The following is a 16339-nucleotide window of genomic DNA, read 5'->3' on the forward strand; positions in this document are numbered from 1 at the left end:
CACACACCCTTTACACATGTATGCAGATTTAAGGATGCCCATGGGTACCCCCCCCCCCAACCTCCCGCTCCCCTCCCCCCCCCCCCACGCCCCCCAACACACACACACAGAGACACGAGAGAGAGAGACTCATTTACACTAAGTCATTCACTCGCGCGCGCACACACCCACACACACATTCGCTTTTTACACGTATAAACATATGGATTTTTAAGTGGTACACCCATCACCCGACCCCTGTACGTACTCACACCCACACATACACAGAGAAAAGTCATCCAACCTTATCAGTCAAAACAACTTTACTCCCAATAGGAACGAAGCACATCCAAAGCACCTTTTATCTTCACTGACGAACTGCAATAAACACACACACACACACACACACACACACACACACACACAGTGCAGTTTCAACAAGTCTGACAGCAACTGAGGCGATGCTGACCATTTTATGCAAGACTCTGGCATCAATGTAACTCTTAAGTCATGACAGGAAAATAACCAGACAACAGCGTAACAGAACAACCACTTTCTCTCAGTTCACTTTCAAAGAAGTGTGCAGACTGATCCATATTACAAGCAACACAACATCCTAAAAGTTAAATAAAATATTTTTGTTTAAATCAGACGCCTAACTTGTGCATAAACCCCACACATTGGTCAGTCTTGAGAGCCTACCCTAGGTTTGTATAAAACATTAACGGAAAACGAAATAAAATATTATAAATAAACAAACACTAACGGAAAACGAAATAAAATATTATAGATAAACAAACACGTAAATTTGTTAAAATGCATTAAGATGAAAGATACATAGAAGGCTTTGGAATAAAATAAAAAATACAACTGAGCCCACGTTCAGTGAACCCATGCGCACAGACTCAAACATGCACACTCACACACACACACACATAGAAATACATACTGCATATGCATATTTGCAGTCTCACAGACACCCAGGTACAACCCTCATCCAACAAACGTATAATTATATAACCAGCCCCCCACCCAACACATACATACACTGACACATAATATATAAATATATTCATTCACACAAACACACAAACTCCATTTAACTTAAAATCGTGATGGGAAAAAGCTGACAATGCCAGTACAGAACACTTTATCTCTCAGACACCATACATTATAACATGACAGCTTCGTCTGAGACTTGCACAACTTTTGAAGAGAGAGAAACTAACATGAGTTTGTGATTTCTGAGCTTTTAACACACACACACACACACACACACACACACTCACACACACACACACACTCTCTCTCTCTCTCATACACACCAGAGATAGAGAGAGAGAGTGACAGAGACACAGAGAGAGAGAAATGAAACAGGATTAACACATACTTTTGTTTTCACACGTAAGTCAATAACAGCAATTCGAACGAACAAAAACAAGTCGAAGTCATGATTGCTTGTTTTTATCTTACCCTTGCATTTTATCAAATGCCATCTCACAGTTCATGAACAAATTCTGCAATGGGCTTAGCAGCCATGTGGTTAAAGTGATGGACTTTCAATCTGATGGTCCTGGGTTCAAATCCCAGTCACGGCACACTAGCGGGTTAATCATCAGGTGTGGAGAGTTTTCGCATTTCTCACGTCATCAGTAAGGCTGCCTTGAAAGTACCTATATCCTCATTCATGTGTATACTTATGCAAAAGATAAATTGCACGCGTTAAAGGTCTCATAATCTATGTCAGTCTTCTTTTTGGTGCTGACAGCTACACCATCAGTCCAGTTCTGGTGATGAATGACACTGTTTTCTCCAGCTCTTTATGGTTGCCATATTATAAATTGGTCAGTATCAGTGTTCAGTGGGTTATGGACACCCCTGAAAATGGATTGTGGCTGCCTACACTGCTGGGTTAAAAAAACAACAACAAAAAAAACAAGTATTGCACGTAAAGTGCACTCATATAATATATACGAATGAATATGGGAGTTGCAGGCCATGAACTCAGAAAAAAAAGAAAAAAAAAGGTGACTGTTTTGCCACAATTTGCTGACCGAACTCAGTGTCATTACCAGTCCACATGACATTGTTCCAACCCATTGTGTGGCCACTGACTTTACACAATACACACATCACAAATTCCACTTGCCACTTTACAAAACACATGTCTCAAATTCCACTGCCAATTCACACAACACAAATCTCAAATTTCAATACCACTTTACACAAGCATCACAAATTCCACTGCCACTTTTCACAACAGGTGTCACAAGTTCCACTGCCTTCAAGTTCCACCAACACTTTCAAATTCCACTAACACTTTATATAACACACATACCAAATTCCACTGCCACTTTACACAACACAGGTTTGAAATTCCACTGCCGTTTTACACAAAACATGTCTGAAATTCCACTGCCACTTTATACAACGCACATCTGAAATTCCACTGCCACTTTACACACTTCTGAAATTCCACTGCCACTTTACACAACACACCCATGAAATTCCACTGCCACTTTATACAACACACATCTGAAATTCCACTGCCACTTAACACAACACACTTCTGAAATTCCACTGCCACAACACACGTCTCAAATTCCACTGCCACAACACACAATACATGTCTCAAATTCCACTGCCACAACACACAATACATGTCTCAAACTCCACTGTCACACTGAAGAGAACGCATGTAACAAACACAACTGCAACTTTACCCTACTAACATCTGAAGTCCACTGCCCCTTCACACAACAGACCGCACCACTGCTACTTCACAAAGCTGCCAAAATCGCAATGCTGTTTCACACGTCACACAAGGCCATTTGCCATTGTTCACTCATAGCAAGATTTCACTGCCATTTTAATTTTTATGCATCTCTGCCATTTGCATGGTTTCCTTTCCAGAAAGAAACCCAGTAGCATACCCAACAACATTGGTTTTCTCTCACTTTGTTAGACTACACACACACACAAACACACACACATGCATCTTTTATCATCATCAAAACACAAAGTTCAAACACAATCATCACAAAACTTTATTCTGACCATATTGAAGACACACACAACACAACATTCCGTTCTTTGGAGCACAACCACACAATCTGAAACCCTTTTGAGCCAACATTTTTTTTTTTTTTTTTTTTTTTTTTTAACTGTTCATTTGTTGCTGTGAAGGCTTTGTTCCTGCTATGGTAGCACTGGTTCACAAAGTCCATGCCATTTCTAAGACTCACTTCGATCATCAAAACACAACATATCGCTTGGGAGGTGGAAGGACGGCTGATCCATTTACTCTGCCAATGAAACTGAAACCAAAGTGTGACAATGCATACAATAACAAAAAAACAACAGAAAAAGAGACTACCTGGCAGACTGACCTACAAAAACAAAACAAACACACACACACACACACAAAAAAAACTATCCATAAATGAATAAAGAAAAAAAAGAAAAAAGAAATAAAAAAAAAAGAAATAAAGCATTGTTCGTATTGCTACTGCTTGGATTTCAAAGCACAGACCATGTTTGACAATGAAATTACATCACATACTAATAATATTGTCAAATAATAATAATGACAATAATAAGATGACAACTACCATCATCATTCTTATCATAATCATCATAATACTCAATAACATCATTATCATGATAATCATATATGTTGAAATCCAAATGACACCACTGATAAATTAAAAAAAACAAAAAAAACAAAAAACAAAAAAACCCAAACAAACAAACAGAAAAACACCAAAAGAAAAAAACAAAAAAACCTTGCAAACAACTTTCCTTTCAGGACACACTCCTGTCACAGTGTATCTGCTCAAATCATCAGCTGACCTGATGATCCAATACGGGTAACAATGGAAGCCATGCATCTTATTGTGTTTCAATGCTGAGGTATCATGATGAGATTTACTTGGAAAAATTTTAGAATGCTTTCATGAAATGACTCAATGAAAAGTCATGCACTGATAATATCAGTCACAAAAAGAGAAATTACTTATTGCTCACTTTCAAGCTCAGTGTGTCATCATCTTTCAAAATAAAACATGCTTAACAAAAAAGACACCCCCCTCCACCCCACCCCCCATCCCCTCCTCCCCAAAAGACAACAAAACCAACAACAAAAACGACATACAGAATTAGATTTTAATACAAACACAATGGGAAGAGGATGAAATGAAAAGAGAGTCCACAATGAAATGAAACAATACTAAACAAACACTGACAACTGCTCCCCCCACCAACACCCACACCACCCCAAAAACACACACACACACAAAAAAAAACCATCAGATTTTATCCCTCCTGCAAGAACAGTAGCAAAACAGAGCTCCATAAATCTCTTTCTCCTTCTCTCTCTTTAGCTCTCAAACACACATACACACACACACACGGGTGGAAATGGCCAATATCTGCAACACTGAAACGTGTGCGACCTGGCTCACGCCGCTTTAAAACGAAATGCGTGCAGTCACAAGGAAAAATAATAGGATCTTTTTTCTTCTCCACCCACCCCCACCCCCGACCAAAAAAAAAAGGCCAGTGCAGAAATCTGCATTATCATTAATCACACCAAACCATACACACACAAAACATGCATAACTTCTCTTGTCTTTGTTTCACACGTCTCTTGTTTACAGCTGCTTTCTTTCAGATGCACATTATAAAACCTTTTTGATGTAAGAGAAAAAGAAGCTATAAAAGGAAGGTAAAACCAACTGTGATTTTGCATGCAATAAAACCCAAAAGAGAGGGATTATATATATATATATATTGGACAACTTGGCAGCCTGCAATCAAGTGCTGCCCACTGGAAAGGATGACAATTTTCATTTTTAGATTTTTTTTTTTTTTTTAAATGACGTTCTGATTCTATATTTCATTTACTAATTCCCTCAAATTATAAAATACAGATAAAAAGAAAGTAATTTTGATTAGTAGTAAAACAAAAAAAAAATCAATGGGTATAATTATCTATCTGTCTATCTATTCATTCTTGGTGCACTGTTCAGAACTATCTCTATATTTTCTCGTCATCATTAACCTCATACTGTCATAGAAAAATCTGATCATCGTGATTTTTTGCATGCAACATCACAAATATTTTTTTTCAAAATAAAAGTAGAAAACAAGTAAAACGACAACCAAAAAAAAAAGTTTCTTGAAAACACATGGGAGGTGGTGAACTGAACGAATGAAAACCGGAGAAGGCTGAGGATTCTTTCTGCAGAGATTTTCTCTTCACTTGTAGATGAAGTTGAACCTGAAACACACAGAACAATATCACATTTGTAGCATACACGCCCAGCCCAAAATCTGACAATCAGTACTACAGCCTCCAAAAGTCCAGAACAAACCAAACTTATCAGTAACACCACGTCACAATTCCATGTCTGGGACGTCTTGCACAGGTCTCTGAGCTCATCGCACAGTTGAAGATGACACTGCGGCTGATTGTGCAGAGTAAAGATCCCGAAACCCAAGTCAGCTTTTGGTGGGTTATGGAAACAAGTAAATTACACCCGAAAAAATAAGAATATGACTGCCTTAAACAGTGGGATTAAAAACATTCATTTATGCTGAACCCCACTTGTACATGCAACTCCGTGCGAGTGAACGTGGGAGTTGTAGCCCATGCATGCAGAAAGAAAAGAACTTCAGCCAAATCGAACACACAGTCACAAACACACACACACATTATATGCACTCTTTCTCAACAAACACCAACTGTATATATACCCACAGAACACCTGCAGAGGTGGCCTATTGTTTAATGCACCTGACTAGGTAGCTACTGCATGGGTTCAAGTCTGATATGCAGACCAGGACTTTTACTCCTACCCCCCCCACCCCACCCCTCCTCCCCCCGCACACCTGCATACAGGAAAAAAAAAAAGAAAAAAGAAAAAACCTGGTGGTGCTGCACTGTGGTGGCAAGCTCTAACCAGGAAGAACAGCCCAAATTTCAGAGAGAAATCTGTTGTGATGGTAAGTATTTTTTTACATACTACAATAACATACAACGCAATCCTAATACAGGGTTCGAATTTAGCAGGTGCCCGGGTGCAAATGCTACGAAAAGTTGGCTCGGGCATGCAAATTTTCTGTCGATAGTGCCCAGCTGGAACTCAAAAATTGATTGAGGCGAAATACAATTAATCAAAAGACACACCAAGAAAGCAAGCTCGAACGCGGTTGATCGAAATGTAGTGTCGTCTGCTGCAGCTCGCTTTGCGGCGCACCATCTTTGTGCGTACGCGATCAGATGTTGACTTTCATGGCATGTAAGCGACAAATGATGTTTCTCATCTTCAGTGTTAAAAGAAAGGTTCCCGAAACAGAGATGAAAGCTCAGGATGACAAAAATGAATAAACAACAGGAGTACGAATCAAAGCGCCAGCGCGTGTACAATGAAGCCTGGCAGAAAGACTTTCCTCAGCACACCGTTGAAACGCAGGAAGAGTTTATTTCATTTTATTATGCTGGCACCCAAAACCACAATTGGGCACTCAAATGTTTTGTCCAGAGTGCCTGACTGGCACTCAAAAAAATAAGTTAAATTCAAACCCTGTAATACAATGCAACACAATACATAATACAACCATCCTGACATCTCACAACCTGCTGACACCTCCCTCCCCGTGGCACCCCCAAGCACCCACCTTCCCAGGGCCTGAGGAAGACTGGAGATGATGGGGCCGTAACCAGCACAGTTGTCGTACAGCTCAAATAGAGGGGCCGCCACCAGCTTGTAGTTCCTCGGCACTGCGAACAATGCTGCACAGCACAACACACGTTTCAGATTTAGTTTCTCAAGGAGGCGTCACTGCCTTCTGACAAATCCATTATATGCTAGACCGCATCTGCTAGACAGATGCCTGACAGCAGCATAATCCAATGCTGAGTGCATGCTCATATATTTGTGTAGCTATCAGAGTTGATTTCTTCTACGAAGTGCAAGAGAATTCTGAGGGCAACACTTTTGTTGCCATGGGTTCATGCACCAAGTGCATGCTGCTCTCAGGTTTATTATCTCATCCGAATGACTAGACCCTTAGTCTGATCTGCACCGAATGACTAGACCCTTAGTCTGACCTGCACCGAATGACTAGACCTTTAGTCTGACCTGCACCGAATGACAAGACCCTTAGTCTGACCTGCACCGAATGACAAGACCCTTAGTCTGACCTGCACCGAATGACTAGACCTTTAGTCTGACCTGCACCGAATGACTTGACCCTTAGTCTGACCTGCACCGAATGACTAGACCCTTAGTCTGATCTGCACCGAATGACTAGACCCTTAGTCTGACCTGCACCGAATGACTAGACCTTTAGTCTGATCTGCACCGAATGACTAGACACTTAGTCTGATCTGCACTGAATGACTAGACCCTTAGTCTGACCTGCACCGAATGACTAGACCCTTAGTCTGATCTGCCAGTCTAACTTGAGGGCAAGAGCGGGAACTGAACGAAGATCCTCAAGGACACTGTATTAGCAGATATGCACAATATCCATTCTATGCATAATAACCATTCCATGCATAATAACCATTCTGCCACCATCCTCTCACTTCCTCTGCTACAACACGTCATCAACACAACACACATCAACTGCACATCACATGTCAACCAAACCAGCACAGTTGTTTCACATCTCTTAACAATGCTATGCATGTTAACCAGGATATCAAACCTAGACTTGAGGCAGTAAAAAGGGTCAAAGTCCTCTGGCCCTTTAACAGTGATGTCATTGTAGGCCCACATCTATTGCAATATGCATTAAGATAAAATGGTGATGTGCGTTAACACATTCCACACCATGCCAGAGTCAGGCACTGGAAAAGTTTCTGGTCTCGTGTTCACCAATGATCATGGTTCAGGGCCTGCCCCTTCAGGTATAGTGTTGAGTCCTTGGGAAAGGCACTTCAGTCTGATTTTTCTCACTCCACCTAGGTGACAAAAAGAGTACCCGACTTCAGATGGGGAAAGTAAAAACACACTGGGCCCCTACGTTTCTATGTCGAGCCCTAAACACAGTGGATATGATTTCACTGCCCTGACGGCCGCAAAAGGCTTTGGGATCACCAACCTTTTATATCGCTGGTACAAAATAAAAAGAGAACTAATTTGAAAAGAAGTATCTGTACTAAAAGGGCAGCAAACAATGACAGACACGGTAACAACACAACAGCACTGACCTTTCTCAGGAAGCTGGACCAGGAACAAGCGTTTGTGTTCTTTGGGTCGGGTAATGTGGGCCGGGATGTAGGGATACTGTAATCATAATGATAACAATGCGATTAATAATGATAAGATGAGTAACAACAACAACCACCACCAACACAATAGGGATACTGTGCAGTCAAATACATCATTAGCACTTACAAAGAAATAGGTGGGGAAAGTGTCAAGTATAAGAAGAAAAAACAAAATGTAACAACAAACAAAAAAAACTGAAATACAGAAAAGGGCTTTTTCTTTTCCCCCCACTTGTTCACTTTTGTAGATCTACAGAAAGAAATAGACAAAAATATAATAAAGGAAAGAAACAATTACTTAATTAAATGGCACAGGTACATCTGAGCAACTGAAACACAAGTCAGTCAGTCCTTTAATCTGAATCTCTATGAAGTGTAATGCGCACTCATATATGTGTGCATGCGTGCATGAGAGAGAGAGAGAGAGAGAGAGAGAGAGAGAGAGAGTGTGTGTGTATGTGATGTTTTCCATGCATACCTGTGGTGGCTCAAAGTTGGGTCTCCACCAGTTGCCGATGGTGTCCTCCACCACCCAGTCCATGGGAGCTCCATCCTGACGACCCAATGTCTGCAACAGAACCATAATCATTATATTTGCCTTCTCCTTATCTTTATCCATTTGTCTATCAATGTTGCTCTCAGCCCACCTGACCACACAGGGCAAATCAAATGTTTTTCTTTTCTTTTTTTTCTTTTTTAACTTCTGAAAAAGAAAATTATGCACAAGTACAATTAAGCCCTAGGAGTGATTCTCTCAATTTTCAGACTATTCCAGACTTCCACGACTGGATAAAGCCTGTGCAATCGCTTCCAGCATTAATCCTTACTTCTGTTTTTGTTTTTTTTCTGCAGTGTATGTTCTGTCAACTTTATAGCTGTATGCACTAAAGTAAACCCGCAGGGACTCAACAAACAACAACAACAAAACAAGAAAACCAAACAAAACCAAAAACAGAAGGGTAAGCTCGCAGTATTCTTATTAATAAACTGAAGTCTTTGCAGCACAAACATTATTATGCATATAAAAATAAGAAAACAAAACCACAGCTGAAAGAACACATAAATGAACAACAAAGAAATAACCAGCATCAGCGTTCTTAATGCAGATATTTGCAACACACGTAAACATACAGCAGTCAGCATGATGCATTTATGAACAAAAAAACAAAACAAAAAAGAAAGCGATCAGCAACTGCAGCAGAAGACCAGGTAAGAAAATATTTCAAATCAACATGATCAATTATCACATTTGAAACACACAATAATATCCATGTGTCCCCCACCCACCCACCCCACCTCCCCAGTGTGACCACTGCTCATTATTTTGAAAGGTGCAATTCTCTTTCCAAGACTGCATTTGTCTATTCCAGACTACACTTGTCCACTGTGTGCTAGCAACTTCAAAAGTGTTTTATGTTTTCTGGAATGCTGCAGCTAAATTTCCTGAAGAACAGATCGTCCTTTATACACTAACCTCTGTCAGTAATCTTTTCAATCCCATTGTCTGATCTTCTCCTGCATTCAGTTCTCCTCCTGGACTGGAACACAAATTCAGACAGCATCATTAGAACTGAATCAGCTGACTGGAACAAAATTCAAAAAGTATCATCTAAATATCAAATCATACAAAACCATAAAATCGTCAAAAATGATTTGCGAAACTGGTTAGACAAGAATGAAGACTGTCCATTTTGAGACTTGTTGAATCAGACTGAATCACAAATTAAACCAATCTTTGAGTTTGATCATCCAATGCAATTGAAAAAAAAAAGTAGAGATGACCATATGATAAGCATTCACACAGCCACTCCCATCCATCAATGGCTAAAATTAAGAAGAAAAAAAAAGAAGAAAAAAAGAAAAGAAAAAATAAATCTTGCTGAATCCAAGCATCTCAGCAATACACAAATTATCTCCCTTGGCTGGGCAGATTCTAAACACCACATTTCTAACTGCACAGAAATTTAAACTCAGGTGGAGCATTTCATAGAGCACTGTGTTTTATCACTGACAGAAACAATGTATAATATTTTTTATTAATATGGTGCCGTAATTCAAAACATTACAACACAAGGGTCATTTTCTAAAGACGCTCCAGGCACGACATTCAAAACTAACCATATAATTTTCATACAAATTCTTAAAAACACAAATGTGGTGGCCTTGTAAAAAGACATCCGCTTAGGAAGCAAGGGAATCTAAGTGCAACGGATCGATCCAACCACGTTCCAGTATTTTCTACTTCTCCACTAGACCCTGAGTGGTGGTCTAGATACTAGTCACTTGGACAAGACAATAAACCAAGTTCCTATGTGTAAGATGCAAAAAGCACACGGACAACTAAAAGAACCCATGGCAATGAAAGGGTTTTTCTTGGCAAAATGTCATAGAAAATTTAATTTAATATGAATTAAAAACAAAATACACTTGCACTTGCAGACAGAATAAAACCCAAAAATTGTGGCACTGCACTGCAATGACATGTTCTCCCTGGGGAGAGAAGCCTGAATTTCACTTCGAGAAATCTGTTTTGACAAAAAGTAATTATACATTACAACACAATACAATACACACCACAGCTGATACTTATACCACGTACAGCTTGAAGAAGGTGGTTCCCAGCTGGAGTAACAGCACGTGGGGCAGTCCGTGTTCGTGAACAATCAGGACCCCTTCCACAGACCTCCGCATGCCCAGCTTGTCAAACTCCTCCCGCATCCGCTGGAAGCGAGCCGTAACTGAGCTGTCTCTCTCATACAGGGGCTCCTTTGTGCCAAATGTGTAGTTGCTTAAAGGATACCTGCACCGCACAAAAAAACATTCATTTTGGTTCAGTAGGTTCATTTAAGTTTCAAGAAAGTGTTAAAATGTGTGGATCCATATCCACCATACAACTGTGTATAAAAATATTACATAATTCTATTACACAGTCCTTACAAAGTGTTTGTGTATAGGAAGAAAGGGGAAAGAAAGGAAGGAAAAGAAAAAGGAAAAAAAAATTTTTATTTTTTTTTTTAATCCTTGCAATAACATATCCTCCAGGCCTCATCTTCCACTAAAAAGAAAGTGTTACAACTCCATTCAGCATGTTAGCCTATTTTGTGTAATTGAGTTCCATTCATTCATGAAATACTCCAACTGTTTAAACCTTTTTTTCTGTTTATGTCTTTCATTGTTTGTCTGTTTTTGTTGTTGTTTTTTTTGTTGTTGTCTTCTTTTTTTTTCTTTTTTTTTGGGGGGGGGGGGGTGTTGTGTGTTTAAGTCTTTTGTTTTGTTCTGTTTGTTTTTTTCTTAAAAAAAAAAAAAGACAAATGTATGCAATTGTTTACCACCTTGTACTTGTGAACTGAATAAAAACAAGTTTTAAAAAAAAAATCTGAAAATCTTAAAAAAGCAGATGCTTTCGCAGTACCCTAGAAAGTGAGTGTCTACTGGTCTAAGTCACACATGCACACCAGGATTTTTGCCCCCACACCCCCCTCACTTGACAAGGAGTGGTGGTCTGGGTGCTAGTAATCTAGTACTGTGTATTAGTTTAGGTTTCATAAACTCATGTCCCATGAACAGCCGACAAGAACACTCCTTATTCAATTATTGTCTCATCTGAAAATCACTAGATTTTATAGTCAATCTTGGGAGAAAGGGCAAGAACAGGAATCAAACCCAGGCCCTCACGAACACTGAATTGCCAGATTTTTAAAGGCAGACACTGGGCACTGATCCTCGATCAGTGTGCAGCGAGCAGCTTAACACTGGTCCCATTAATTAACGGATGTAACTAACATTCAATTCCTATGAGGGAAAGTCTATGCATTCTTCAGTTCCAGCGTTTCAGGGATATACTGGTCTTTCTTGATTCTTGAGTTTGCTTTCACTGCTGTCCAGCATGGATTTTTCACAAATGTTTGACAGAACCAGTCCCAACATAAAAGTCCAACCAGGAATCAAAACTCTTGATCCACAGATTGGTCACCCTCAACACCTCCTCCTGACTTATATTTACAATGAACTCCCACTTTAATTTTTTTTTTTTTTTTAAATTACCAATCAACGAACTCCCACCAACTAAAATTACCAGATGTAATGATTTCCGATGTCACTCAATGGCATTCTCATCGGGATCTCCGCAAAGCAACGAACTTCGTATCATCGGTAGAGGATCGACGTCCAGCTATTTCGATTTATAAACGTCTTGACCATTCTACTACCTTCCTCCTTTCAATTGTGGCATCCCCCAAAGAATTACAGAACCTTTTTGAAATAAGACGATCGATGACAAAAATTTATCTGATCTACGAGATTATCGAGAGAGAGAGAGAGAGAGAGAGAGAGAGAGAGAGAGAGAACTTTCAGTTTCATACTTTATCGACCTTTTTACCCGGCGAGAGGAGCAATACTATTACTAGACTGTCTAGAAGAGGTAGGAATTGCAAGCGCAATGTTTCCTAGCAAAATAGAAGGGCTTTTGGCGAATTTTCCAAGACAAAAATGTCAATTCAAATTAGATCGGAACTGAAACACTGATAATATGATGTGTTTACAAGGTTTATGTTCAGTTCTTTTGAATCTTTGTTTGGGTAAGCGCGGCCTGTAACTGATAACCCAATTTACTTACAAGTTCACGGTTCTCTCAAGTGTCAGATTGAGAGGACTTGGAGATGGGGAGCTAATGGAACCTTTAAAAGAAGGCCCAGATGCATTCTTGTCTCTGATCCATCCATATTGCCGTCCGTGTGAGCCGGGATGATGCTGGTGCGTTCTGCCGTGCGTCGCCATCTTTGTTTTGGTCTTGCAAATGAAGCTGCTATCAATAGGATTTTCGACTACACTTGAGAGACGAATAATTTTACAACAACTGTTCTTCAAAACATATCATAGATAGTGTATTATCATTGTGCAATAACTAAATGAAGTGTGACATGAAACAATGAATATAAATTCAGTATGAAAATGATAAAATCGAAAATATGAAAATAGCTCTACAGGAGGTTCCCCACCAGACCAACCCAGTCCACAGTTGCACAATTCGAAAACTTAAGTTTCAGTTTCAAGCAGGCCTCGATGCGTTGCTGACTGATCCATATCATAATGTTCGTTCTTCGGTTTATAACGCATGGTCACTGAATACTAGTGTATATGGTTGGTGTTTGTTTGACGATAAGATAACTCTTGTTTTACTTCCATACTCGTGTTATCATAGCATTGCCTCCCTTGCTCCGAAAATCGAAGATGCTCGAATGCTTGATATTTTGCCAGAAAAATTGACTACTTTTAACTTTAATGTGATCGTTTCATCCTTTAGGAGACACAGAGGATATTACAATTAACTTATTCAGAGAAATATTGGCTGTAACCCAAACAGCATGAAAACGAAACCGACAGAAGGAACTGACTTCAAACGAACATACAGGAAGCGAGTTGCCGTTTTCAACAAAATGACTTTTGCAAGATTCAGTTTTTTTTGTTGTTTTTTTGTTTTTTGTTCTTGTTTTTTTTTCACCAGTGTCCCCTTGAATACACGTGTGTTTATCTTATAAAAAGAAAAAAAATCTTGACATTTTCTCAGCATGCAGCGTTGCAAAATGTGTCAGCAATTAAAGGCCGGTTAGACATCATCTGGTAACTTTGAAGATACAGGTGATTCTTCTTTAGTCGAGTTTGCTCTAAAACGATTGTGTCATTGGGTAACGAGTTGACACAATTCTTTGCCACCAGCCAGCAGCCATTTTTATCTCTTAAAGTTTCTTCGCTTAACTCGACTTTGTATAAGCAGACACCGCATTCTTTGGCAAAGTAAACTTGATTTCACCCCGGGTAAGTCGACTGTGACACCTGTAGAACGTTCAGTTCTGAGCTGTTGTCTCCCCCTGCCCAGTAGAGAGTGACAGCTCAGTGGTCATTGCTAGCTCAGAATCTAAAATCTCAACTGAAGTATAGCAAAACACCAATTAAGTATAGGCCTATAGAAGGAGGCTGTGCAGTAATCGCTTCAAATGAGTCATTTGTTGTGCTGTACAAATACCACTGTTTGTAATCAATGCTGTTACTACAGTAGGCCCTACAGCTGTTTCATACAGCTTTTGCTGTAGCACGTACAAACCTAGTTAATTTCGCTGTTGTCCTGCTATCGGGGGCTGCAGATATTTCTTTTTGACCTGAACGTGACAAGTTGCAGCCCGGCCCAATGTGCCAGTGGTAACCAGTCACGTTCACACTGCAGTACTAGAACACGTGTGTAACCAACACCGGTCGGTGCCTGTACTGTAGTAACGGGCAGATGAAGTTGAAAACAACAAGGTGAACAACAGTGTCAGTTTCACCACACTCTCACTGTGGCGACAGTGCGTGCTGTAACTAACTTCGAGTTCATAATTATATGTATACCAGTCAGCTATTGGAATATTTTGTTTTTTGTTTTGTTTTGTTTTGTTTTACCGTTTCCAATCTCATTATTAAGTTAGAACTTCTTTATTTCTTCCTTCTTTCCTTCAGTCCTGAAGCGTCTGAAATACACAAAGGTTTCGTTGGACGAGAGGTAAAAAAAGAAGAAGAAAAAAAGAAAAGAAAAAAACGAAAAAGAAGATGAAAGAAATGAAGGAGAAAGAGATAGATAGAAATAGAGAAATAGTGACAAAGACAGTGACATTCAGAACTCAGAACTCAGAAATATTTTAATGTCAATAACTTAACAGCCCTAATGACATATGCATGCGGAGACAGTCACAACAGAAACGAAATCAACAACAACATTTTTTTTTTAATAGGAAAAGGGGGAAAACGATTTATCAAAAGCATAGAATTAGTGAAAATTCATTGATTAAGAAAACTATAATTTCGACCATACAATTTACACTTGTAATGAGTATCAGTATCAGTATCACTAGCTCAAGGAGGCGTCACTGCGTTCGGACAAATCCATATACGCCGTTACACCACATCTGCCATGCCAACCCAACGCGCTTAGTCAGGCCTTGAAAAAAAAAGTAATGACTATAATAATGATGATGAATGATGATGATGATGATAATAATAATAATAATAATAATAATAATAATAATAATAAATGAAAATAGAATAAATGATTGTGATGAGAAGAAATTACAATATCAAGAAAAATATTCATACGTAGCCGTCAACACCAAGTCGAATTTCAGAGACAGACAGACAAAGACAGTGACTCGACTCAAGACTCAAAACTCGAAAGCATCATCCCTGAAGGATAAGCCATAATGGTTTTGAGCTTTGCCTTGTATTTCGGAGAGAGAGAGAGAGAGAGAGAGGGGGGGGGGGTCAAAGAGAGAGATAGGCAAACAGGCACTGAGACACACACACACACACACACACACACACGGAATCATTCCCTGCAACCCCCTCACTTTTTGTTTCTCTCTCTGGGTTTTTTGGGGTTTTTTTTTTTTTTTTTTTTTTTTTTTCTTTTCTTTTTTTTTTTTTTTTTTTTTTCTTTTTTTTTTTTTGAAGACTATGACTACACACAACCCGATCTCTAGTTTTTTCTTTCTGTTTTTCCTGTCCATTACCCTGACAACATGAAGTGAAGGAAGATGAAGGCAGAGAAGGAACGTGGCTGAGTGGTCATAATCATTCCAACACAATGTCCGTGACTGAGGGTCTGGGGCTCGAACACCCGGGTCTCGCTCTTTCTCCCATGTTGGATTGGAAAATCAAACTGAGCGACGGTCTAGTCATTCTGATTAGACGATAAACCAAGGTCTCGTGTTGTGGGAAGCACGCGCTCAGCGCACTGAAAAAGAACCCAGAGAAACATGTAAGTGTTGTCCTCTGGCAAATTTTATTTGCTTATTTATCATCATTGTTGTCTTATTTATTTCATTATTTATTTATTATTTTTTTTTTTTTTTTTTTTTTCCATTACTACTACCTTTTTTATATCACAATTATTATTTATTTATTTATTTACGTAAGCTTATCTCTATATATTTTTTTTTTCTCAAGGCCTGACTAAGCGCGTTGGGTTACGCTGCTGGTCAGGCATCTGCTTGGCAGATGTGGTGTAGCGTATATGGATTTGTCCGAACGCAGTGACGCCTCCTTGAGCTA

General features: G+C 39.4%; 1 protein-coding gene across 1 annotated transcript; it reads right to left on the reverse strand.

Moving 5' to 3' along the window:
- Positions 1–284: 284 nt before the first annotated feature.
- Positions 285–13039, reverse strand: LOC143285440 (cleavage and polyadenylation specificity factor subunit 5-like). The gene is made up of 7 exons (XM_076592708.1): positions 12876–13039; positions 10860–11060; positions 9735–9798; positions 8739–8828; positions 8201–8276; positions 6661–6775; positions 285–5260 (listed from the first exon to the last, which is right to left on the reverse strand). Exons 1-7 carry the CDS (start codon positions 13034–13036, stop codon positions 5239–5241), a joined length of 729 nt encoding a protein of 242 aa, XP_076448823.1. The 5' UTR covers positions 13037–13039; the 3' UTR covers positions 285–5238.
- Positions 13040–16339: the final 3300 nt, after the last annotated feature.

This window comes from Babylonia areolata, chromosome 9 (genome assembly GCF_041734735.1).
Source record: "Babylonia areolata isolate BAREFJ2019XMU chromosome 9, ASM4173473v1, whole genome shotgun sequence".
In the NCBI taxonomy this organism is placed as follows: Eukaryota; Metazoa; Mollusca; class Gastropoda; order Neogastropoda; family Buccinidae; genus Babylonia; species Babylonia areolata.

What these genes read in the sequence shown, in the direction of transcription:
- LOC143285440 (XM_076592708.1), bottom strand. Translation starts at nt 13,036, where the DNA reads ATGGCGACGCACGGCAGAACGCACCAGCATCATCCCGGCTCACACGGA. An exon ending in CTTGAGAGAACCGTGAACTT is followed by an intron (nt 11,061 to 12,875) that starts GTAAGTAAATTG and finishes TGTGCGGTGCAG; the next exon opens with GTATCCTTTAAGCAACTACA. An exon ending in CCAACTTTGAGCCACCACAG is followed by an intron (nt 8,277 to 8,738) that starts GTATGCATGGAA and finishes TTATGATTACAG; the next exon opens with TATCCCTACATCCCGGCCCA.